This window comes from Silurus meridionalis, chromosome 19 (assembly GCF_014805685.1).
Source record: "Silurus meridionalis isolate SWU-2019-XX chromosome 19, ASM1480568v1, whole genome shotgun sequence".
NCBI classification, from domain to species: Eukaryota; Metazoa; Chordata; class Actinopteri; order Siluriformes; family Siluridae; genus Silurus; species Silurus meridionalis.
In genome coordinates this window covers 1,379,108-1,406,447 of record NC_060902.1, presented here as the reverse complement: position 1 = coordinate 1,406,447, position 27,340 = coordinate 1,379,108, and the positions used below count along the sequence as shown (strand labels likewise).

General features: G+C 39.8%; 1 protein-coding gene across 3 annotated transcripts in view; it reads left to right on the top strand.

Annotated features, from left to right (window-relative positions):
- kcnab2a (potassium voltage-gated channel subfamily A regulatory beta subunit 2a) overlaps positions 1-27,340 on the top strand; it is a 61,771-nt gene that overhangs the window by 792 nt on the left and 33,639 nt on the right. Inside the window, exons 2-4 of one of the 3 annotated variants that reach the window (XM_046875543.1) lie at positions 6,105-6,253; positions 19,514-19,682; positions 21,684-21,725. In XM_046875543.1, the coding sequence (XP_046731499.1) occupies positions 19,606-19,682; positions 21,684-21,725 (119 nt within the window). In that variant the 5' untranslated portion in view covers positions 6,105-6,253; positions 19,514-19,605. The remainder of the gene's footprint in view (positions 1-6,104; positions 6,254-19,513; positions 19,683-21,683; positions 21,726-27,340) is intronic. The other 2 variants (XM_046875545.1, XM_046875544.1) reach the window with 2 other exon arrangements.

Here is a 27,340-nt window from a genome sequence, read left to right as displayed (position 1 = left end):
ACCAATGTAGAAGATCCAGGATAGACCAAACAGTGTACATCTACCAAGGTAGACCATCCAATTTACCTACTGTACCAATGTAGAAGATCCAGGATAGACCAACCGTACGCCTACCAAGGTAGATCATCCAATGTGCCTACTGTACCAATGTAGAAGATCCAGGATAGACCAACCATACACCTACCAATGTAGAACATCCAATGTACCCACTGTACCAATTTAGAAGATCCAGGATAGACCAACCGTACACCTACCAAGGTAGACCATCCAATGTACCTACTGTACCAATGTAGAAGATCCAGGATAGACCAACCAGTGTACACCTACCAAGGTAGACCATCCAATTTACCTACTGTACCAATGTAGAAGATCCAGGATAGACAAACCATACACCTACCAAGGTAGATCATCCAATGTGCCTACTGTACCAATGTAGAAGATCCAGGATAGACCAACTAGTTTACTCCTACCAAGGTAGACCATCCAATGTACCTACTGTACCAATGTAGAAGATCCAGGATAGACCAACCAGTGTACACCTACCAAGGTAGACCATCCAATGTACCTACTGTACCAATGTAGAAGATCCAGGATAGACCAACCAGTGTACACCTACCAAGGTAGACCATCCAATGTACCTACTGTACCAATGTAGAAGATCCAGGATAGACCAACCGTACACCAACCAAGGTAGACCATCCAATGTACCTACTGTGACAGTGTAGAAGATCCTATGTATACCTAACAATGTAAAGCATCCAAAATAGAACATCCAGTGTACACCTACCAAGGTAGGCCATCGAAGGTAGACCATCCACTTTACACCTACCACAGTAGAACATTCAAGAAATATCTTCCAACCAGATACACACTATAAGTGCAAAACGTCATTGCACTAAACATTTTTATTTGGTATAGTTCAGAATGTAGATTTATTAACTGAAATCCCTGAATGAACAGGAGAGGAAAACTCATAAAAGGAAGCAGGTTGGTGGATCGTATTCCCAGGTGTTTCACTGTACCACAAACTACCACTTCTGCATCAGGGTCACTTCTGTGATTCACCACATTAATGAAATCAGGACAGTGGTGGTCGTAGCAGGGTTCCTGGAGATGGAGAATGAGTGATGTGATTTGATTTGAGCAGTCTCCCTCACCCCCACAGTCACACATGGAGGTGGAAGCTTAATGGTTTGGGGTTGTTTTTGGAGCAGGGAAGGTTGGAGATTTATTCCAGAAAATGAAAGGAACGAACATGGCAACCATTCCACACTTCACGGTCTGTACTGTGGCTCATTGTAACCGACTTCATACAACAAGCGTACGTCCGAGTTCTGTAAGTGTTATTTAGAGAACAAAGTCTTCTGAAATGTGTTCTCCATCTCGGAATTTTCCGCCACGTCACCGCACCATAATCCTATTGTACTGCTCTGGGATGAACTGGATCACAAGAAAGAAATCAAACTTTTCACTGGCACTGTATCTGGTAATTGTCCTTCACTGTTATTTGATCATTTTTGTTATATAGCACAACTATTCTGTGGATTCAGGAGACGGTAGAAAACAGGAAGGCAGAACTGTATGACCTTTTTGGTGTGTACAAATAGGAGATACCGACAGAGAGAGAGAAAAACGGTAATGATGCATATAGCAGTATCCAGGTTATATAAATCCCCTGCTCTGACACACCCATTCTCCTCTGGTGTTAGAGGTGTTAATTTAGTAAGCCAAATTGGGTGAGTTGGAAAAGCACAAACACTAATAGACTTCTCGCATGATTTACATTCTATTAATATGTGAGGCTATATATAGCTAGCTTCACCCAGTTTCTTTTCAGAGAAATGCAGTGATGTTGTGCAGAAGTGCGTTGTGGTTAATTTCACACTTATGCAGCGGTGCTGACTTCTGTGAGCTTGAGCTCGTATGTGTGTGTATGCAGGATGGAACAAAAAGATGAGTTCAACTGTTCATAATCACATGACTCATGATTTTTCACGACCACGTCTTCCATTTCCTTACCAGCGTTTTAGTTCCGACTAGGTAACGAGTTTTAACGTCAACTTTAGTGTAGAAAATCTTTCTAATCTTTTTTAAAATCATTTGATCTGTTTTGTAGTGCAAGATGCTCTAAACGTTCCTGTCAAGTTCTGGTATTTAATTTTTATGTACATGTCTGGTGTGAAAAAAAAAAAAAGCTCTTCCTACGTGTGATGTTGGCTAAATTCTCCACTCATTCTGCTCAGCGTATAACATAATTAAAGCTATGGACTTTACATTAGTTTAGTTTAGACCGATTTAGACTTGGTTTGTCGTTTCCACTGTTCCTCCAGCCTGCCTAACAGACTGTGTGACCACAATGCAGATGTTTGTAGGAGTTATCTAAAGTTATCATATATTAAGCAGATGAATAGATTTCGAAATAGGATGCAGTCTGTGTCAAGGGTGCAGCAAGGTCATATGTATGAAACAGTTGTTCTTGTCCTGTGAGACGATTTGTTCTCATTCGGCAGTGTCTGTTTTAAAAGATGTTCAGTGGGGTTGATGAGGGCAGAGCTTAAGTTTTCCCAAACCACATCTTGATGAAGCTCACTTTGTACAAGGTTCATCATCTTTTTTTAGCACTGTTTTCTATACAGGTGTGTTCTTGACAAGACTGTGGGGAATCACATACGTGTGATGGTCAGGGGCGCACATGCCTTAGGTCACGTTACTGTCGTTATTTATTTGTGACACTCGTTTGCAAATGTTCCTCTCTATGAACTCTCCCCTGAGGTCAGATTGAGTGACCGTGCATGCTGTTGTTTTATGAGAATTTTATAAATAGAACTGCTCTTCATGGGTTTATTTTTGGTATAAAAGCATCCTTTCGGACTAGAGGAAAGGATTGTTGTATCGTTTAGAAGAATCGCTTGTGTTCTTTAATGCTGTACTAACGAAATAAGGTAGCGCATTGTCTTTTGTTGGCAGAACACAAACAGCTATCTGCTAACAACTTAACTGCAATAAAACTGCACTTTGTACTATATTATGGGAAACCCACACCGACGTAGCCTAATAAGTGTGCAAAACTTGGACCATGAGGATTTATAGTAATTGAATATTGTGAATAAGCGCAGGGTATCATCAGCTCTCAGGAACAGTAGTTTGTCCCAGTGGCACAGTTATTAATAGGGTTAATAATGTCAGAGCTTTATATAGATCAGTCGTTTTAAATCTGCGGCTCAAAGAGGGACTTCAGAGCGGACGGCTTTCTTCCAGCTGTAAAGTAATTACTTAAAAAAATTACAACACCGAGCATGTTGTTGTAGAACAGACACAAGTAGGTGAAGAAAGCTTGCTGGGTCAGGGTCGTCTCTTAGGGATTTCTGGGCCGCCAGGGTGCCACAATGCATTTAGTTTATCTTAAGAACTTTAGAAGGTTATAAAAGAATTGCAAGTAAGTTGGGCAACTAAAGCACGATCACAAAGAAGTGCTGATTATCACTCGTTTGCTGAAGGGGGTGTGGGGAAATAAGACAGTTAGTTCGGTTTGTTTGTATTTTTTTACGCTTGTTGATGTAATGAAATGGAAATAATTTGAGGTTAGCTACCTAGTATCTAGTGTTACTCTCAGTTTATTTTTATTTTTTGTTATTCATTCCAGTAATCCTGCATAGTGTTAATTCCATTCAATCAATTTGAGTACTTTGTTGAATACCATCGATATTTACGATTGGCTACTACCAATACCAATATCGTTTGCATGGCGTGTGTGTGGTTCTGGTTCCTTGTAAATTAAAGCCATAATTACGCTTATTTTTATTCATAAGATTTAAATAAGATGTCTGCCATTTATATCCTGCAGTTGTTTGGAGTGCAGCTTGTACACATCCTCGGTATTTTTGTAGATTTTACTAAATGTGTTTGAGTGTAAGAATGAAGGTCAAAGTTAGATTAAGACTCGTAAATCTGGTTCCGACGCAGTATCTAGAGACTGTCACTTTTAACCCCATTGGATGTAGAAAAGTTAGCATTTTCTGTACGTGTGAACAAAACCATGTTGCAGTGCTTTTATTTTTATTCTTAAATACATCCTAATTAATGTTTAAAAGATTATAAACTCTCTCCAGTTTCCACTGATGGCGGAGTTTTTGACTCATGAGTGCTAACTATCCCTTTGTGACAGACAGATGATGCGACACTGTGTGACATGTTAATCTGAGGTTATATTTATCAGATTCTAAGACCTAATAAGGATTAGATTATTTTTATTTTCCGATACGTAAAGCCATAAAATTGTAAGAGGTTGTACTTTAAATTTCACACAACTGTATTACCATTTGTGATAATCTCTGAACAAGCTTCGAACACACTGCACTAAGATAGATGTTGGTAGACCCTGATGGCTTTAGATCTGAGTTTTGGGAAGTGGGGCTAATTTGCAACATTCTAATTGGGCTGTGTTTAGCACCACCGAGAGTAGAGTAGCGTATAGGATAAGCGTGTGATGTAATGCGAGGAAGTTCACACGGACAGCCCAGAAGGACGTGCTGAAGCTGCGAACCGAATCCTGCAATGTGTCTGTAATGCTTCTGGAGTTGAGCCAGACTAGAGCTGATCCGCAGCACACGATGCAGTGCTGGAGCTACTGCAGTCCCCAAGCCTCTGCATCAGTGCAGTGTGTTAATGTGAGCTGTGTGGCAAAGCAACTCTAATGTTACAGAGAGAAGAATCAACCTTGCATCTCATACACACACAGCTTTTTTTTTTTCCCCCTTTCAGGTAGTACTGAGTGCTGCAGTGTCGACTTCATGAATATTGAATCAAGTGAGACTGCAGAATTGCGGGGAGGTTTGGCTTGGAGAGGGTGAAGTGGTGGTGGGTTGGTTGGGGTCCAAACCTTCACGATGAACCTGTCCGTGTCCAAGGCATAAAACAGTAGTGTATAGGAACATGCTGTGTAGCTAAACAGCTCTCACAGGCATACGAAGAAGAACCGTGCACCTACTAATTACAACGTTCAGAGTCTTTAAAATTAGCAAGCCAATCGTACCTAATTAAATGACACAAATAACACCTATTGAACTGGGGTTAGTAATTCTAATCTGTTCTGTAACTGAAAATGTAGGGAACTTTCTGATGTTCCTGGAGGTACAATGGCCTCCAGGTTGTAGAAGAAAAGTCCACACTGAAATATGCTTTTGACTGAGGAGTTTTAGCCACTTTAGTACTGATTTTCTAGTCGCTGATGTATTTATGTAGTTGGTGCACAGTTTTTTCTTTTCCACAGAGTGTTGAGATGTTTGTGCAAACGTCCCAGAATACAGTTTAGTGTTGACTGTGGTGATGGTGTGAAAGTTAAAGCGTTTGAGCAAAGTGTACGCAGTTGTGGAGGTGGAGATCCTAGACAGTTTAAAGTACAAGCGCTAAAGTACTAAAGCTCCGCTGCATCAGATTCTATACCACAATGAAGAAAGATGGATGGAATAACCCATGCACTACTGCATCAGACTCTATACAAAGATAAAGAAAGATGAATCAGAGCTTATGGGTGGATGAAAACCCAGTGGGATATTGATTGAACCCAGTTGTATTTAGTGTCATGCAAAAATAATTGGTAGTAAATCTTTTATCTTTTCCTAGGTTGTGGTAAAATGCTTAGTCATGTTGAACCAAAGCCAGAAATCCTTTTTCTTAGTAGTAGTAGTATAGGATTTACATATTACTGGCCCAGTGGTCCTGAATGTTATGACATAAAACATGTTTTGAGTGAGATTTTTAATGAATTGCTTGTAAACAGGTTTCAGCAGCAGAGGGTTTTTTGTTGTTGTTGTTGCATGTCTTGCACTGACTGTTTGTCCATATGCTGACTCTTCCTCTGACTGTGCAGGGAGGTAGGGGTGTGTGTATGTGTGTGAGAAATGTAAAAGGGATGGAGCGTTGCCTTTAATGCCTCCGCGCTCTGCTCTATTCTCACTCACTCTCTCTCTCTCTCTCACACACACACACACACACACACACACACACACACACACGCGCAGGAGAGACATACCGCACCACATTCTCTCTCTTCTTGCCTTCTCTGCATCCTCATCTCTCTCTCTCTCTCTCTCTCACGCTGACAGGAGAGCAGCACGGCTAGGCACGGCGAGACCAAGCCCACTCCCCGCCGCTGTCTCGTTCTGCCCTGCCGCCTCTCCTCCCTTTCTCCGGCGGAAATCTGGCTGCACCTGGACTGCTCTCCTCCATCGTCAGACATCGACAGAGGACAGAGGTGGGTTATCGAGTACCATCGTTAGATCCGTCCTTCCTCCCTCCCTCATTCCTCCTCCTCCTCTATTTATTCTCTTCATTCTTATCTTCCTTGCTCATTGCTTTTGCGTGGATACGTATGTGCATGTGTGCACCTTCTGTCGCTCTTTGGAAGCCACTTCTTCTGCATATCTGCATTCCGTATTGCACCAGGTTTTTTTATTTTGGGGTGGGTGGGGATGAGTGCGTCCTAATCTCAAATCTATTCCAGACATGACAGGAATTCAGTAACCAGTTGCATGAAACTCAGATGATCAGTTGATGTTTGCTTAACATTGCAGTGCACTAGGGCTTTTTTATGTAACGGTTCAAAGGTTCACAACCTTTTTGTTTTATTTATCTGGGGTTGGCGAAGTCGCTGCTGGCGATGCGACACGTGAGGACGGGTTTGCTCAGCATGTGGGCGCAGGGCCAAGGGAAGGGAAGGTAGGCGCAGGTCACTGGTTTTGGTGCAGTAAGTTATAAAGCCAAACCAGAGAATATCAGGTGCTTACGTTTCCTCAGACCCAAAGGGTCATGGTGTGTTAAAGCAACATAGCCCCCTTTTTTTCACCTGAGATTTTACCTGTAACATTATATTTTTCAGGAATATTCCAAACAGGAGGAAATCTTCAGAACATAGCAGCGAATATAACTTTGTTGTTTTGATTGAATTTTTGGTCTTGCTTGAAATGAAGTAGAGCTCACGAGTGAATGCAACCTGGTGCATCTTTTAATATTGAAATAAGTAATTAAGCTTGTTACATTTAAGGATAGAGGAAGGTGACTCTAATGGTTAAGTGTATATATAATATAAGGCTTTAAAGGTTTGTTGGAGTTCCATCGCAGAATGGAGGTGAAATGTGGAAATGGAGCTAGCTTCTAGAAGGGTCACTCTCTGCAGAGAGGCTGCATGTGATGGACGTATAGCAGATTAAGTTTTTTAAATCGGCATCGCCAACCACGTTTCATAAGAAGCGACGATCTGCAGATCTGCGGATTTTTCCTAAAACTAGAGGAACTTTAGACTGATAGAGGAACTGATAGATTCTTACTCAAGATGGATAGTTGACACTTTTTTTATTTAATTTAATTACAGGTGTAATAATGCACTCTAGCAAATTTGATTAATGAATATGATTCGTTTAATAAATTGTCAATTTGCACATTGTCACAATTTTCATTGCTTTGTTATGTATTGTTTAATCTCTACCTATAAATCAAATAGGTTTATTTTTTTATTTTTTTAATAAAGGTATATTAGGTAAGGTGCCATTTTAGCTCCTGTTGATTTTATCTTTACTGCCCTGTAAGGGCAATCACAAACTAGCATTCCAGCTAAATCCACTTTCCAGACAAATAAACTTTTGCCAAGTCCATGAATAGGTCTATTTTCCTACATATCTTACAGGCTCTTTGTACTGAAAAACTTCCTATTGGACCTTTTTTATTCCAAAATCCGTTCTTCTTATAAAAGCAGTTTAATTTCAGTGAAAGCTGAGTTTCAGTCAACAAAGAGGCAAACAAACCTCTTCTGACAGCCAATGCATTTACTGTGGTATTGTTTATGACAACTGGCAGGTCAACAGTGTTCACATTTATTTTCCCTACTGCAAACAGGCTGTGTGTGGTGCCATGTCTGCAGGTTTATATTGAGGGGGAGAAATAGTAGTAGCTCTCAATAGGAAAGAGCAATAAGGATGAGCAATACAAAGATGTGATATGAGTATATAATACATTTTCATTTTGCTCATGAATCTTAAATTGTTTAAAAAAGATATTTTAAAAAAATTGTATACAGTTGGTAATATTCATATTTGGTTTTTGCAACACCCTGCTTTTCAGCGAGAAGGAAACTATAAAAAGAAAATAAAAAAACTATGGTCAAACATGCTTTCTAAACCAATGTAGTGTTTGTTTTGTTTAGTTTTTTGAAAAACAACACAGTCACAAACAGCTTTTCATATTCAATCAATCTCTCTCTCTCTCTCTCTCTCTCTCTCTTATATAGAACATTTTATTATAACTAATTAAATGTAATCTCTTGGCACTACTTTGTGTGTGAGCAGCAGAATTCTAGATCTAACAAGCCATATACAGTACTAGTCAAAAGTTTGGACATGCCCTCATGTTTTTTTTTTTTTTATTATTTCCAACATTGTACAATAATACTGAATACATCCAAACTTTGAAAGAATACATGGAATTATTTGATAAACTAAACATGTCCAACAAATCAGAATATTTTGTTGATTCTTCAAAGTGGTCACCTTTTGCTTTGATGACAGTTTTGCACACTTCTGGCATTCTCTCATTTCTCTTAATGAAGAAGTCCCATGGAATGATTGTTGGAAAATCTTAAGGAGTTCTCAGAGCTGTTGAGTGCTTGTGGGTTGCTTTTACCATCTTAACTGGATTTAGATCGGGTGATTGAGTGCTGTATGATAACCTGGCCTCCACAATTACTTCCTTTTTGGACAATTAGCTCTTCCATAATCTAGAGATGTGTTTGGGGGTTATTTTTCTATTTAAAAAACAAACGATGGAAAGAATGGTCCCAATAAGTGCAAACCAGATGTGATTGCATGTCACTGCAAAATGTTGTGGAAGCCATGCTGGTTAAGTTTGCTCTCAAATTTAAAGAAATCACCAGCAATGTCTGCAACAAAACACCATCACACCTCCTCCTCCATGCTTCACAGTGGGAACCACACATTCAGGAACCATCCTTTTAACCTCTGTATGTCTAACAGACATGGCAGTTTAAACTAAATATCCAAAATTTGGACTTTTCAGACTAAAGGAAGGTTTTCCATTATTTGTGTTTCTTGGACCAAGTGAGTCTTTTCTGTTTGTTGTTGTTATAAAGTAATGGTTTATTGCTTCAATTTGACCATGAAGGCCTGACTTGCACAGTCTCTTCTGAACAGTGGATGTTGAAATACATCTGCCACTTGATCTCTGAGAAACATCTATGTAAATCAGCCGTTTTTATTGCTGCTTATTCTAATGAACTTATCCTCTGCAGTAGAGGTAGCTCTTGGTCTTCGTTGGTCTTGGTCCTCATGAGAGCCTGTTTCATCATAGCGTTTGATGGTTGTAGAGACTGCGCATGGGGTTACCTTTTAAAGTTCTTGATGTTTCGGATCGACTGACCTTCATTTCTAAAAGTTACGATAGATCTTTTTTTCCTTCTTTATCCAAATGTTTCTTGCCATAATATGGATTTGTAAAGTAGTTGTAGTAGCATGAATAGGGCTATTGCCTCCGTACTCACCCTTTCCTCTGGAAATTAAAAAAAGGCAAGAAATGTCAAAAGATAAAACCATCAAAAATCATTCCAGATGACAATTCCATTCATGTTTATTTGTATTGCACTTTTAACAATGAACATTGTCTCAAAGCAGCTTTACACAGATAATGTGGCTATAAAGATGAAGTGTAAGTTTGTCCCTAATGAACAAGCTGGTGGCGACTTTGGCAAGATCCCTTAGATGGAATAAGGAAGAAACCTTGAGAGGAGCCAGAACCGAGAGGGAACCTCATTCTTATCTGGGTCTGTCCATTTATTACAGCTAAACACCTTCCAGAGGCAGGCCGGGAAGAAGCGGGCAGATCTGAGGAGAGGGGCAGGAACAGTGGTCACTGGTACCTCAGCAGCATGTTAAACTCGAGAGAGAAGAGGGGTGACAGGGAGAGAAGAATATGGATTATTAAGTCTCCTTATTGTTGTATAAAAGTTAAGGACACTGTGCAGTTGGGACTCTAACAAGACTCTCTATGGCAGCATAACTAAAAGAGAAGCAGAAGGTAACATGGACACGAGGGACTACCTCATGAATCTGATGTGCGAGAGCCATGATTTTGCCAAGCCAGCTATCAAAGCTAAATGGAGCTACATATTCTGGGATATTTTACACGTTTTTTGTTTACTGCATAATTTTGTGTTCTTCCATAGTTTGGATGCCTTCAGTATTATTGTACATTGTTGAAAAAAATAAGGAAAACCCACTGAAGGAGATGATGTGTCCAAACTTTTAAACATACTAAGCATTAAGCATTATTTTGATCCATTGTCAGTTACAGCATTACCTTGGGAATTGACGATTGTACAGGTGATAATTTATGGTTATCTATGAGGTCTTACATCATTATAGTACATAAAGTTCTCTGCTTTACCACATGCTGTTATTCACCCCCACATCATGCACTAATATTCTGTAACACCTTACAACCAGCTCTGTATTACCCCTTACATACACAAATATATACTAGTGGTATATTTTCTTTCTCCATGAACAGTCACACGACTGTGTGAACACAGTAATCCCATGCAGGCAGTCGAGGCACTTTACCAGTCAATAAGAGTTCGAATATCAGGTTCTTAACACAGTAATTGCTCTGCTGATAAAATTTCAAAATGGAGCTCCACCGTCAAATCTGCTCGAGCCATGTATGTACCATGAGCACCAGTGTCTTCTTCATATTCATCCCATATTCTTTATATTCGTTAAATCTCCTAAGAGCTGTTCTGTGGCTGCTCTTATGTTGAAGTAATTTACTGAATGTTCTGACAATAAAAAAATAAGTAAATGGCTAGTGTAGGTGGTGTATTAAAAATAATAATTTAATTTAGTGGTCACGTGATCATAATCATTTTCTTTATGATCAATTGAAGAAATAACTTTAATCTGAAATATCCTCCTTTATAACTGAAGTGTGCCAAAACAAATCTAGTCAGTTCTTCATGTGGTATGGCTGTCTAAACATAGATTGTACTATCAAAAGTATTAGGACACCTGACTTTTCCCCTCGTATGTAGTTCTTTTTCAAACTGTTAGCGCAAACAATTGTATCAGATGTCTTTTGGATGTGGTAGCATGAAATTTTGCCATCACTTGAACTAGGAGACCCAAACCTGTTCCAGCATGATGATGCCCTTTACACAAAGTCAGCTCCATGAAGATCTGCTTTACATGGGTTGGAGTGAAAGAGCTCCTGTTATAAGCCTCAAACTTTAGACTCAAAATCTAGTGGTATGTCTTCCCAGAAGAGTGGAGGCTGTTATAACAGCAAATGGGGACCTTTAATTCTCCAGTACAATCTCCATTAAAATGTGTTATTTATAAGTGTTTACTTATTTTAACAATTATAATACAAGCATAATTCCAAGTATAAAAACGTAGACTCCAGGTTTTTTAACTTTATCAGGGCCTGAAAGTCAGTCGGCAAAGCCACAGGGTCAAGTGGTGTGACCCAGTAAAAAAAAAATATATATATATATATATATATATATATATATATATATATATATATATATATATATATATATATATATATATATATATATATTTTTTTTTTAATTAGTTACACTAATTATAATGAACATTATTTGACACATGATTATATGTATGAAACATTATAAAATCATCTTAAAATAAATGGAACATTAGCATCTTTTGTTCCTGACTTCTGAATTTGTTTATTTCAAGGTACGGTCATCTGATCTGCAGTTTTCTGGAAGATATTAAAAGTCTATGAGTGTTGCTTTCCTCAGAGATGTTCTTATGTTGTTTTTTTTTTGTTGTTGTTTTGTTTTTATTTTGTAAATTAGGTTGTGGTAAAGATTTAGACATTCTGTGATGTGTGGAGCAGCGTGTGTATTACATGCAATACATCTGGGGTGTGAATTGTATTGGTTCTGTCACTTGGACTATTACTGCAAACAAATAAACCTTCCTCAGGATGGCTGAAGATTACGATGGTGACTTTGTGTGTGTGTGTGTGTGTGTGTGTGTGTGTGTGTGTGTGTGTGTGTGTGTGTGTGTGTGTGTGTGTGTGTCTCTCTCTCTCTCCCTCCCTCCCTCACTACCCTGTCCAGACCTCTTAATCTCTCTCTCTCTACTCCATCCAAAACTCTTTTTCCACCTCTCCATCTTCTCTTTCCTACTTTATCCAGACCTGACACCCCCTCTCTCTCTCTCTCTCTCTCTCTCTCTTACTCAGTCTGGCCCAGAGGATTTGTATGAAACCAGGAATCTGCTTAATGAGATCAGCAGTCCTTTCTGGCTCTCCATCCTTAAACGTAGTGCATTACATTGGATAGAACGCTGAAAGCATCTTCTGATATGTACCCAGGGCACGTTTAAATCCAATTAATCGCACAGTGTAGCCAGATGTTATACAAGCTTACAATCTGTCGCTGTCTTAAGTTGTCTAGTTACGTTTTTAACAGTAAAAAAAAACCTTCTAATAACTTGATCAGTGGGCCGCAGCTTTTAGGTGAGTTTCAGACTCTCTTCGGGTCAAAGCATCAGAGAAATCAAATCAGTGGAGTTTCTATAACTTCAGCCATTTTTTTTTTTTTTTTTTTTTTGGGGAGTGTTTCTAAACCAAGACCCTTGATTGGGCGCTCGTTATTAGGATTCGTTTTATTTATACTTAATATATGATAAGACGGCCAAGCACCATATGTGTATAGGCTCCCTACTGTAACTATTTGATTTCCATTTTTGCTGCTTAAGTGATTTAAGTCACATCTTAAAACAAAAAAAAAAAACCTACTTTAAAAATACTGAGTACATTTTAACTATGAGTCAGAAAAATGTCAGTTCAACCTGTTTTCCATCCAATCAGAACCTCGTCATGTTCCCAGTTTTTCTTCTTGTGTTAATGCAATAATAGTGACCTAGATTTTCACCTTGTTTATATACTCTTCTTCCAAATAGTACGAGTAGATCCCAGTGACGATCAGGACATAGGGCTGTGGATGTGAATGAAATCGGCCGTGTTAAATCTCTGCAGTGAAGCGTATCACCTCTGCAGCAGTGCTGCTGCTGCTGCTGTTGGCTGAACTAACAGAGTAAACGTAGCTCCGCAGTCAGCCGAGCCAAGCGCAGAGGCGAGAATCTGGCACAGCCTGACGTTTTCGGTGAGACCGCAAGCAAGCGAGGGCTTCCCCAACCTCACTGCAGCTGTGTAGGAGACACACACTGTTACATAATTCTGATAATGTGCTGAAGATACATTCCGGTTTGTTGTGTAACATATTAACACGCTTTTTACACGTTCGTAGCAAATGGACAATGTAAGGGTATTGTTATATAATGTATGCTTATGCTCGCTTGTATATCATGTCTTGTGATGAACTGGATTGCAAGGTCATAAAGAAATCTCCGACCAACACCTTCAGCAAAGTATTATAGCTGAATGGGGAAAGGGGTAGCGCAGTGCTAAAGATGTTGGACTTCTGAATAGAAAGTCATGAGTCATCTTCCACTGCCGGACCCTTGACCCTTAACCCTTAACTGCTTAGTTGTATGAATGAGATAAAAATCGCTAAGTGCTATGATAGATTTTTGGCTAAGTACAGTTGTTTCTTCTGCATGTGAGGACAAAACTTTCATCTTTAAGTGTGATGAAGGTGACATTCAAACCATCAGCTCGATTTCGAATATATCTGAACAGGTTTTTCATATAAACACATCCAGTAAGATATTTTGTGTTTTTCTGATGCTGACCTGCACTGCGCTTGTAATCAGCATCGCTATATCACATCTAAAAGCAAGCCTGGCTTTCTGATGATGACCGTGTGGGAGGAACGTACAGGCAAAGACAATGTGCTGACTGTTTCTGCAAAGCCAGCTGTGACTTCGCTTTTTTCCCCCCCCTGCAGCATGTGTATTAAATCTAGTCCGGTTTTGTGTGTGTGTGTGTAGGTGTAGGGTTCTGGTTCGAACTGTACAGTAATTTTCCACTTCTGACATACGTCCACCACGATACTGTACATGTTGTTGTACACATTTGATGTGAGAGTTCTTTCAGTTTCACCCAGACATGCTGACGTGTCTCATGTAATTTTAGTGTGTTCTAGTGCACGTGTACAATTGAGTATAAACAAGATGTTATGACGGTAATATTGTCCCGGAATGTATATTACGATTCATAGGTGACTGCGAGCTGAATTATTAGGGTAATAAAATTTTTACCATGAAGTTATGCACATCACCTTCTCATTTATCTTATTCATTTCATTTCTTTATTTTTAATAATGAAAAGCTAAAGGAATATTAAAAAATTGTGTTCACGTAAGTGATTTTAGTGTAAATAATGGTCATTATTATTATCTACAGTTCATTACAGTGCAGTTCAAAGATAATTTCTTTATACTCATCCATTTATATGACCAAAAGTATGGGGACACCTTAATTTTCTACCCTGCTTCTTCTCTAAACTGTTAAAAGGCATGCAATTATGTATGATGTCTTTGGGAAATGTTTCTCTCATTTGAACTAGGAGACCCAAACCTTTTCCAGCATGACAATGCCCCTGTGCACAAAGCCGGCTCCATGAAGATCTGCTTTATATGGGTTGGGTTTGGTGAAAGGTCTCCTGCTATAGAGTTTCAACACTATTAATTAATAGTGGGAGAAATTTCTCATGCTGACTGCACCCCAGGCCTCCTCACATCACCTACATCAGGACTTTGCTACACTTTTGTGGCTAAATGAGAACAATTTTCTGATCTGAGTACCATAATTAATCTGTAGATTGATGAGCACTGTGTTTGTGTTACTGTTGTCAGGGTTCACTCATACTGCATTATTCCACATCTCGCAGGAAGTGAATCCGCTGTAGGTCCAGCACCTGCTCAAGGTGATAATTGCTACTTGGCTCTTTAGCGTAATATAAACACGTCCCTCTCACTGTGTGTGTGTGTGTGTGTGTGTGTGTGTGTGTGTGTGTGTGTGTGTGTGTGTGTGTGTGTGTGTGTGTGTGTGTGTGTGTGTTCCCTGTTCCTCTATGCTGAAGTCCTAATCACCCTGTCTCATGCATGTGAGAATAATTTAGTCTTCCTTAGTGCAGGTAATGTATGGTGAGGTGGTGTACCATGTGATCAGTGCTATAATTACCTCAGCGTTAACTGTACAGAAAATACAATGCTTTTAAAATATTTATAAATCCTTATGAGAGTTTGGAGATTACAATCGCAATTATTCGCATCATTTTCCTCTATTTAAGCGAGTATGGTGGCAAACTAGGTAAACCAGTCTGGGTTTTTTTTAGTGTTTGTACTGTAGGTTGTGGTTTGTGGTCATAGAGAGTGCTACTGTTGTGTTATTCTTTAGAGCATTCACACGCTTATCACTGTGAACATCAGGCATTTTATTATCACCCAAACAGTGCCAACTTTACTTTATCCAGACCGATTTACAACTGAGCAGGGGATGGTTAAGGGACTTGATCAAGGGCCCAGCAGTGGCAACTGCGTGGCAGGTGGTGGGATTTGAACCTGTGACCTTTAAATCTAAAGTCCAATGACTTAACCACTGAGCTCCAACCTAACTAAAGTTTGAGCAATCATTATAGCTGATTGTTCAGATATGTCAGATGTGGTTTTTTTTTTTTTTTTTTTTTATAGCTAATTTTGTTTAATATTGAGAAAATCTCAACTTCGTTGTTGTCTCTTGTGGTTGTATATCACCTGTTGGGAAAACTGTTATGGTCCAGAATGATTGTTAGCACAATGGAGGGAGAGAGATCTTAATTAATCCCAAAACAAATTAATATACCATTCTACCCAACACACTTTTACTCCATCTGGATTATAATCTGTTTGGGGCAGATTATACCCAGCAATTTTAAATCATTAAGTGCACAGCAAAATAAGACAATTCTTCTAAACTAAACAAATAAATAAATAAATGCTGCATTGTGGCTGTTTTTAGTTTTCTTGCTACCTTGTATTATCTGGGTCTAATGATCTGGTATCAGCAAAGAAGAACAAACTCCTATTTGCAGTCAGTAAATTAGTTTTCTTTCTACAGCACTGTTCTAATGACTGCTTTAAAGAAGTAGAAATGTGTGTGTGTCAGACTGTGGAAGTTGTCGCAGAATACATACACACTTTGTTTCCGCAGTGCTGCAGTACTTAATCACCTCACTGTATCACTTTACCGCTGATTAGCTACCCCAAACACACACACACACACACACACATATATTCATAGGTTTAGCTTCAGGAGTGAACATTGCAGCTGTTGAGTCATTGTGCATGTGTGTGAGAAAAATATCCTAAAGGGGTATTTTTTATTTTTTAGCTTTTTTTTAAATCAACTACAAAAACCTTAGTCTGTAAATAATAGAAAAAAGTCAAACATTATAATCAAATTTAAGACTTTTTAAGGCCTAAAATTGAGATGTTCAACGTCTTGAAGCATTTGAAACAGGTCTTAATTTTCCGATGTCCGTGTAACGTTACCGCTGATGCTCACTGAAATGCTCGCGCAGCACTTTAGAAAGTTTTTGTTTGTTAGTTTCTGTGGTGTTCTGTCTTTTGCCCATTTTAAATATAATTTGCTGTATTACAACTACAAATAAGACAAATGTGCAACAACCAATCAAAGTGTTGGGCAAAGATGCACCAAATGTATTTTAAAATAAAATACCTTATACCTTAATTATATGTATCAAAATAAACTACAAAATACTGCAGCCACACTATGTATCGAAACTTTACCAAGGAAGCATGAAATTTCTTTATCATTTGATTGTTAATCATAAATATTGTGTATCAGTCAGTCATTCATGCAGTGGTCTGCAAAATCATGATCCTACTAAACAGCTACATTAATCATCGTACGATATTCAATCATCAAATATTTATTTATCATTCGTTGCAAATCTACGTATTTGAAAGTTGGCATCCTGCAGGTTTCTTACCTTCACCACCTTCTTCCATATGGATACATTTTCAGTTCTGATCTCAACAAGTCTGGGCAAAATACTGAGTAGGCACCAATCAGAGGCCACATTTTTATGATGTCATCATGTAGAAGCAATTTTCATCAACACCCTCAAATATAAATGACAAAATCATATTTAATATTTGAAATACATGCATTATAAACACTGCCCATCTCTGCAATCAGCTTTGTTATTGGCGCAAATTTCTCTGATTGTACCACAGACATAAAACGGATTTTATTTCTCAGCTATGGGGCAGTGCATGTTTAGTGATCCTTGGCTTGAAAAATTAATTTAGGGTTTGATGAAGACCAGTTGCTAACAACGCATTTGTGTGCGTTTTTATTGTGATAAAGGGCTTAAATTTCATTCTTAATGGTCCTAAAAATTCTATAATTTACTTTGTGAAAACTGCAGAAACCATGGAGGGAGGGTGGGAGGGAGGGATAAAAGGCAGTAAGCCATTATAAAGTTATGGAACCTCACCGCTTGTTTACTCGTTCATTATTTACAGGTTTACTCTGCTGCTTTCTGAGGCCCAGTGTTTAGTCTGTATGAATTGACCCTGGATAGGTTTTCATAAAGACCATCTGAGCAAAGAATTCTCACCATGGTTCCATCCAATCAAATTCAGAGAAATAAGGTCCAATCATTCAGAAATCTGTTTAGATCTTAAATTGCCCCAGATATAGGAAGTGACTCGAGCACACAAATCGTCTTTGGATGCAGTAGCATGAAATGTATTCACTTGAACTAGGAATTCCAAAACCAAAGCCAGCTCCATGAAGAGCTGCTTTAAATAAGTTGGATTTGGTAGAAGAGCTCCCTTTATAGAGGTATTACCCTATTAAAGGTCATCAGTACCTGACTTTACTAGCACCCATGTAGCTAAAGGAATTTTCCACAAATCTCCATAAAATCTAGTGGAACATCTTCCCAGAAGAGGGGAGCTCATTCTAACAGCAAATAAGGAATAAATGTGGAATGGGATGTTCAAAAAGAAGCTTGTACCAATGTTATATTCAGGTGTGCACAAACTTTTGACCATGTAGTGTAATTTTGTTGACTTTGTGATTGGTTTATTAGATTATGAACCACGGGTTGATCGCAGAACTCTGTGTGTTCAGAACGATGGACTCCAGGTTAACCTCCACTCGGTGCTATTGGTGTTCTCACCACTTCACTAGACACGTGTTTAAATGAGACGTGATCTCAGCACTGTGTTAGGAGCAGAGCTGATGTTTGGAGTTAATGGAAACTTGGTGCTTTATGGATTTATTCATGTCTGTATACAGAAACTCATGGTCTTGTTTAAGTGACACCTGAAAATATTACGGCGAGTTAATGGAGATAAGCAGCGAATACTGTGGACTCAGCGAACAGGGAGACTCCAGCAAGCAGCTTTTACTCACATGTTAACACACAGGAGCATGTGGGCAGATTCTCCATCATCTGAAGCTCCTCTCTTTTCTGTCTCACTCTTTCTTTGTTTCTCCCTGTCTCACTATTCTGTTTTTTTTTTTTTTGTTTCACTCTTCTTTCTGTCTGTTTCTCTCACTCTTTGTCTGTCTCTCCCTGTCTCAATATTGTTTTTCTGTTTCTCTCGGTCTTTCACTCTCTTGCCCTTTTGCTGTCTCTTTCTCTCTTCTTTCTTCGCCCTTTTGTCTCTTTATATATTTCTATTTGTCTGCCCCACTCTGACTCTCAAGAAACACTGCTTAAAACCAGATCAGGGTTTTTATAGTCGTTGTTGTTGTGGATTGTTGTATGTTATGGTGGTGGTGTCTCAGCGGTACTGCTTGTTCCTCTCGCTCCTGTATGTGACAGGTGAGAGTGATTGTAGCTGAACAGTGCCCTCTTGTGGTGTGTGAGGTATTGCAGTGTATCTGTACACTGTGTCTTCTAACGACCCCGAAAAAGACAGCGTTTTAATTGTAAATCGTATTTTTCCTTTTACAGCAGAGGTCGAGTGTGTGCATTTTATTTCAATCTTTTTATGTTAGAACGTTAAATACCATAAATAACATTACTACATTTACCTTTATGGCATTTGGCAGACGCCCTTACCCAGATTGACTTACAACTACAACAGGGGTCAAGGGCCTTGCTCAAGGGCCCAGTAGTGGAAGCTTGGTGGGATTTGAACTTTTGACCTTCCGATCCAAAGTCCAATGCCTTAACCACTGAGCTACCACCTCCCCTAAGTTTTTACAGCAAACATTACACATTCTTCTCTTTTCACCTTCTTATTCTCCTTCTGTCCATCCTCTCTCGCTATCTCTCCTTGTCTTTCTGTCTTTCCTTAACATCTCTCTCTCTTGCTCCCCCCTCTTCACTCGTTCAGTATATGTTCTGGAAAGCTGCTTTGTGACCGTATTTTTTGTTACAGTGCCAGAGAGTGCTATAAGAATATAAAGTGATTGGGGTGTGTGTGTGTGTGTGTGTGTGTGTGTGTGTGTGTGTGTGTGTGTGTGTGTGTGTGTGTGTGTGTGTTCAGAGGCCCAGTGAGGTGAGAGACAGCACTCCTGCTGGTTTAGAGAGAAAGCAACCCTTTGGCAGGCTGGCACAACTCCCCGCCCTCCCGCCTCCATGTATCCCGAATCTACCACAGACTCTCCCGCTCGCCTTTCACTACGACAGACCGGCTCTCCGGGCATGATCTACAGGTACACACACATCCAGCACACAGTATTCATCTACATTTTAATTTATTGCAACACTCATGAATTACATCAACATTATCATGACATTAGTAAAGAATTGTGTTGGTGCAGAGAATAGGTTTATTTATTTATTTATTTTTAACGTCACGTGATGTGAGGTGTGAGACATGATGTCATGTCTTGGTCAGAAGTCTTTCTCTTTACTGTGAGTAAAACAAGAAAACAAGCCCATTTAGAATTTAGACAAATGGATATTGTGTGCAACGCTGCCATATAATGCAGCATGACACTTCACGTGTCTCTGAGCAGACTCGCCCTTCCTGAATTATGGGGAGAATTGTCTGGTGGGTGAGAACTGATCAGATTAAGGAGCAAATGTCATCTTTTCCATGCAGGGAAAAAACACCACTTGGCCAATTATCATATACATTTTAAACTGAATGACTCTTGTGTAGGTGTTTTCATAAACTCTTAGATATAACTCTGTCCACCTTAAAGCTCATGCACTTTCTACACATCTCATGTACATGTACTGATGTGACTTTCTCTGATCTTAAACATGCAATACATTCTGTCCACATGTGTATGCTAGAGAAACATGAAAACCTTAAAACTGAGACATGAATTAGAATTCTAAAACATGAAAGCTGATAGTGAGAGCGATGTATCATTTAAAAACATCTTTAATGAACTGGTGCTTGCAGTGTTCTTCATGTACAGCAGGTGGAGCTACAACTCCAGACTCCATCACAGTATTACAGTAGTGTCCAGTTCCTCAGGTGTGCTTGGATAGTGGATTTAACTGATCTCGATAGCTAGGTTGGATCGTACTTGCTGACAACCGATTAATCAACCAATAGTCTTTAAAATGAATACTGGATTCAAAACACACAAACTTGGTGTAAAATAGTAATGAATTTTATTAAAAGAATAAAAAAACTACTGAATTATGAAAATGTGCTAAATGAAATAAATATATTCATTATATTAAATATTGAGGTAAATAAGACATGCATTCAAACTGAAACGCTCCAAATAAATAGTTATATGTAAAAATGAAAAAAAACAAATAGACACTTTACCTAAACAGCATGTGGTGGCAGTGATTTGCCTCTAGATGCTGCTCTCGCACTGTATCTATGCAACCCGGAAAAACTTAGTATGGATTTTTGCTGATAGTTCCAGCAAATAATGAATAGATAGATAGCTCAATAGATGGATGATGGATGGATGGATGGATGGATGGATGGATAGATAGATAGATAGATAGATAGATAGATAGATAGATAGATAGATAGATAGATAGATAGATAGATAGATAGATAGATAGATAATGTCTAGATGGAAAGGAAGGGTGAAAGGTTCTGATAGTGAGAGTGTTGTGTGGGTTTTTTTTTTTGTGGGGGTTGAGGAACTGGTGCTTGCAGTTCCCTTCATGTACAGCAGGTGGAGCTACAACTCCAAACATCACAGTATTACAGTAGTGTCCAGTTCTTCGGGTGTGCTTGGACCACATCTAATGTGCAGTTCCAGGTGGAAGAACATTCTGGGGTTTAGTCTCGTGTGTCGTCCTTCCTTTTATGTTCCGAAACCTATATTTTATAATTTTATTTCCACTATAGACATGATGGAGGCTAGAATTGTTTTAAATAAACACGCTGCTGGTGCTCGATGTGGGGGTCTCCCACTAAGAATGCTTAGTGGTTCTGCTTACTGATTAGTTACTATGGCAACCAGGAGTAGGAATACACCACACAGTGTGTCAAAAATGATAAGTTGTCTATATTCAACAGTTTTTTGTTTTTTTTTTTGCCTCCATCTAGTGGGTTTTTCTTTTACAGTCAGCATGGTCAATGTTATACGTTTTACTTGTATAAGTTTCATTCTTAAAGTCTGCAACTACTCGCCTTTTCTGTCTCCCTCCCCCCGTTGCTCTATTAAACCTTCCCTCTTTTTTTTTCTTTTCTTTTTCTTTTCTCTCTCCATTTCTCTTGCTGACCTCAGCGCACGCTATGGGAGCCCCAAGAGACAGCTGCAGTTCTACAGGTACCTCTCTGTTCTACACTTTACCTTCCTGTTCCACACTTTCTACACTTTACCTCTCTGCTGCTTAACAAGATCAATCTGTAAATCCAGGAGGAAATAAAAATTAAGAGAATGACAAAAACATGGACTTCTGACATTTCAGAGCATCTCTACATGTTCATTAGAATAAAAAGAAATCAATAAATCTCACATGGGTATAATCTTTTATGTAGTTAGATTTGTTTTTCAAATATAAAATAAATATTAATACTATGTATTTTCACACTGAAGAAAGTGACAGAATTTTGTGGACACCTGACCATAAGATTGTTCTTTTTGAACATCCCATTCCACAATTAGTCTCCATTTGCCATAACAATAAGCTACACAAGATTGTGGAGTGTGTTTGTGGAGATTCATTCAGCTACAAGTGTGTTAGTAAAGTCAGGTAGTGGTGTAGGTGAGAAGATGAGGAGGCCTGGGGTGCAGCGTTTATTCATCCCAAAGGTGTTCAATAGTGTTGAGATCAGAGAAGCAGGCCAGTCAAGGAGCATTGTCATGCTGGAACGTGTCTGGGACTTGTAGTTCACGTGAAGGGAAAATTTCATACTACCACATCCAATGGCGTGCTATACAATTGTCTCATACTTGGTTTGGGGAAGAACTGCATATGGGTGGAAAATCGGGTGTCCCGATACTTTTGGCCTTATATATATATTTTTTTTTTAGCAAGAAATTACATGCGATGTCATTTCTGTATCAAGTGTAGTCTCAGTTTCCTCTGAGCGAGGCCGTGGTGAAGATCCTGCTGATTAATTGTACACTTTTACATACAGTAAATAATCCTACATCACTACCAGTAACTACCTGATTATCTGAGTTCAGACACGGGCACACTTTCAGCATGTGGAATTTTTTTATGTAGATGATATCAGATTGTAGTTTTGGAAGCTTAACCTTAGACCCACATCCTCGTCCAGGTTAACATATAACATTCTCAGTTGATTGGAAGCTTAATGACCTTCTGTCCCACAATACATGGTCTTACACGTTGTGATGAATGATTATGAGGTAACACACAGGCTAGATTTCCTTAATTATTCCCCATTTCCCCATGTTAAACAGGAAGTCAAGGTTGTTCCTAGTTACCCAAGTGGAATAAAAAATTCCATTTATTCCATTCCAAAATATATATATAATTTTTTTTTGTTGTTTTTTTCCCCCATTTGCTTTACTTGGATAGATTAATTAATAGAAAACAATGTTGTCCTGTAGTTTAAACATTATGATTTCATCATTTTTCTGATGTGTGTGTATCCAAAGTGTCTTTATTTTTTCATTTATTTTTTTTCCACTCCATTTCAGTAAAAGATTATGGGGTGAGATAAAGGAAGTATTGCGCTGATAGGGTTCTAAAACCCCTGATTAGAGATCCGGGGTGGGATCCGGGGGGTAAATGAGTTTTTTTTTATTGGATTTTGATTTCACAGCCTCGCACATTTTCTTGCCTTTTAAGCTCAAAGTGTCCTGCTGACATCCTATAGTTTTAGCTTAGACTGGAATCGATCTTATATGGTGTGTGTGTGTGTGGGTGTGTGTGTGTAAGAGAAAGATCAGCGCTTATTTCGTCAGCCCAAAAGGAAACAATGGGTTTAGTTCAGAGTGGTGCAGTACTGCAGATTCTGTACTTGTTTGTTCAGATTCATGTAGCTTCTGTCAGGGTGTTGAAGTATTCGATGGGAATTCACCAGTGATAATGTTTTATTATGAATGAGTGTCAAAGAGCTACAGAGCTCTGATATCAGCATTCAACACCTAAGGAATTAATTGCTATCTGTCCTTTTCTGCATACATGAGCTTACGGATGCATATGATTGGCTGTGTGTGTGTGTGTGTGTGTGTGTGTGTGTGTGTGTTTTATTTTTTTATTTTTTTTCCTCTTGATTGTCTCTGTGACCTGAAATGAATTGTTATCTTGTTCACTCCCATCATTTCTGGGATAGACCTCAGGGTGTCCCCTTGTAAGCACTTAGTTTTAAAGTTTCTGTATTTCTGAGCGCACGATCTGTGAATTAGGCAACACTCACCAAAATCCAAAACTGAGACAGCAACAGTAATGTTCTGAAAAAGTGAAGACACCAATCTGAATGCACACAGAGTTTAAGTTCTTCAAGGCCGTGTTCACACTAATATTTTTCTCCGTTCCGTCCACTCTGAGACGCCATTGTCAATCAATGATTTTATTCTCCCGCACATGAGTATTTTCCCGCCCGTAGCCGCATTCACCCATTAAATCTTGTGCTGCGCAGCAGGAGTTCAGGTTTCTACTCCAGATCAACTGTAAAGTTTGAGAGATGTTTTAACACTCATGCAGTCTCATGGACTCCCCATGATTACCAGCATCTAAGTTTTCTTCTGTCTGTGCTGAAACATCTTGACTGGTCATTACACTGATACTCCTGTCGAAGCTTTTCTGTTTCTTGTCGTCACGTTAAAGACTTTGCGTGTACATTTCACCAGTTTGTTGACATTTTCATTTGATGTCACTTGCTGAAGGAGCGTTTTCTTTCAAAAAGCTTGTGGAACGTAGCATTTTGTCTCCACTCTAGATGAGGGGAAAAAATCTATAGCAATAAAAAGTTTTGTGTCTGTGCATATTTTCATGATTCTATAACATCAATCGCCCCCCCGCCCACCACCACACACGCGCGCAAAAAAAAGACAAGCCATGCTGATTTCAGATCAAAGTAATTAACGCTGCACTAATTGAGATTGTATCGGCTTGTTGGGTAATACAGCTGTGTGTGTGTGTGTGTGTGTGTGTGTGTGTGTGTGTGTGTGTGAGAGAAATGTCGACATGAAAGAGTGAAACAATTTCCTCGCCCAGGCCTCGTCATACACACTGAGCTAAAAGCAACCCAAAAGCTTTTAGTACGAAAGCCGCTGAATAATTTAGACCTGATAATATTTGCTGTGGTTTGCAGAAACAGGCTCTTTCTCCTCTCCTCCTTCTTCACCCCCCCAAATGACACAAATGGATTTACTTCATGGAATCTCATGGAAAAGGAAGGTGGGGGGAGAGTGTGCATTGGGAGGATGAGGATGATGATTATTATTATGATGAAGATGGGCTGAGCAGAGCGGAGGGTGATGCGATTTCCTTTGCTAATTAGTTTAGCTGCTTGCTACTAAGACACTCCCAGTTTTGGGTGGATCGCTGCATCGCCGGTCGCAGTTGGAGTTTATAAGCCCAGAGTGTGGAACCCATAACCCTCGTTCATGAGCAGACCCCCAAGACCTCGGGTGAGTTCAGCTCCGGGTTCGAGAGCCAGTGGCGTCCGAGTGCATGCGGGTTATGGGCTTACCTATCCTCCTTCCCTATCGCTTATCTCATCCCATCTCTTCCCCGCGTGTGCTGCCATGCTTTAGTTTTCTGTAGCATGTTCCCGCAAGGTTCCAGAGGAACGACTACAGCAATTAGCGAACGATTATTACACAGCAAGCGCGTGACAGGTTTGAGCTGAAAGAGCGGTTTATTTTACACTCTTTCTGCTGATTTTGGTGTGTGTGTGTGTGTGTGTGTGTGTGTGTGTGTGTGTGTGTGTGTGTGTGTGAGATCCATATTAAAAAAGAAAAGGTGCAGGATAGAAGCTTGCTCTTACAGAACTCTGCACGCTTTCAGGAGATCGATACGCATCTGTGAATAGAAAAAAATGGATAATGTAATGGATGCTGTGTTAGACAAAAGGTTTCAGACGTTTCCAAAACCTTTAAAAGCAACTTATTTAAATGATCAAGTCAAATTCGAGAATTATTTTCCTTTTCTTTTTTTGTTTGTTTAAATCTTAAATAAATATAATGTATAATATAAAATTCTTAAAGAAATGAAATTGCTCTGAACTGCATGCATGCTGTAGTGCGTCATGGAATTTTAAAATATTGCATTATTGAGTTCTTTCAGCTCCGGTGCGTTTATTCCAGATCTTTTTATTTTTTATTTTTTTACAATTTACTGTTGTTACACAGAAAGGTGAGGACAATGCTCTAATTGACGACTTCTCAAGTCTTTAAATGGATTCAAATCGGTGGTCTGAATTGATACCTGAATTATGATGTTGCTCACTATGTGGCATCAAGTGCATGCTTCTACCCTCTCTACCCCCTTTCTGCCACATAGTGTGTGTGTGAGGAGAAGAAGAAGGAAGTGGAGCTAGAGCAGCTCTGATTACAAGTTGCATGACCACTTTATTGCCTCTTTTCTCCCCACTTCTCGAAGACCTGTGCTATTTAAGGCCGTGGCTGAACCCGGTCCCAGAGTCCCCGAGCTTGTACGCAGTGTGTGTGTGTGTGTGTGTGTGTGTGTGTGTGTGTGTGTGTGTGTGTGTGAGAGACAGAGGAGGATGGGGCTGAGCCACGCTTGTGGGCGGGTAAATAGTGCAAGACTCGCACACCATCCACCTTCACTTCTGAAAACCCCTGCAGATCCCCAAACCGGCTGGGCCGGGCAGTGGAGTGCGCAAGAGCATCAGCAGCAGCAGTAGCGGTGGAGGAGGAAGGATGTTGTCGATGTCCTACAGCGAGAGCATACGGAGCGGGATCAGCCGCTACCATTCGGACCAGGGGCTCAACCAAGCCCCGAGGCAGACCAGCCAAACCGAGCTCCTGCGCCTCCGGGAGCAGCGCGCCGCCGCACAAGTCAAGAACATGGAAGATTTCCTGAAGATGAACGGCCTCACGTTGGAGGAGTGTGTGTCCTTTCAGACAGGAATGAAGTACAGGTAAGGGTCGTGATGATTGACTCGGACGTGGCCCTCGGAAGGCCGGCTTGGAGTTTACGACTCCAAAGAGCCGTTAAAGGATTTAACTGCCGGTTTCAGGCGCGTCCTAATGGAGCCACTGCATTCGGTTCGATGTAAAGTAGCCTCTTCAATCCAGCAACAGGTGGAACGTTTTTATTGCCCTCTTGTTGCCAGTGTGGAAGTGCTCGTCTGTAGCACTCTCGCTGCAGTGAAACACTTTCCTGCAGTCGGCTTCTCCCCCCACCTCACACCACGCTACACGCTCCAGGTTTATTTTCATCATCTAGGTCGCTGGTATATTTGTTCAACAATGAGAAAAGGACAACTCGGTCTCAGAGGCAAAAGTGCAAAGATGCCCAGATATAACACTCAGCTCGAGTACTGTACATAATCAATCATATGGTGTTATTTCTTTTTCCTGCGATGTTACTTTGTGTCTTTGTGTACACATTTATCCTGCTCTGTTTACACAGTTAATGTGATTCATTACAATGTGGGTTCAGGATTAATGTTTGATAAGCTAAAGGATATTGAGAAACGCCTGACGCTGGTGTTCGGTGTCGGGGACAGCAGTCGCTCGGAAGCGTTTTTGCCCTGGCGCACGCCCAGCGGTCCAGTGTCACTCCTGGGTACAAACATCATGCAGAACTGGTTTTACTGGTTAACTGCAGAAAACCTTTTAACCTTCCCAGATATTTGACTCAGAAAAATCATCAGTGTCTGGCACATGATTCCATGTTCATGCCTCAGATTCCTGTTCTTAGCTGACTGGAGAGGAATGATGTGGTCTTCTCACTGCTCACAGCTAATCCACCTTCAGGTTACCTGCATTATGAG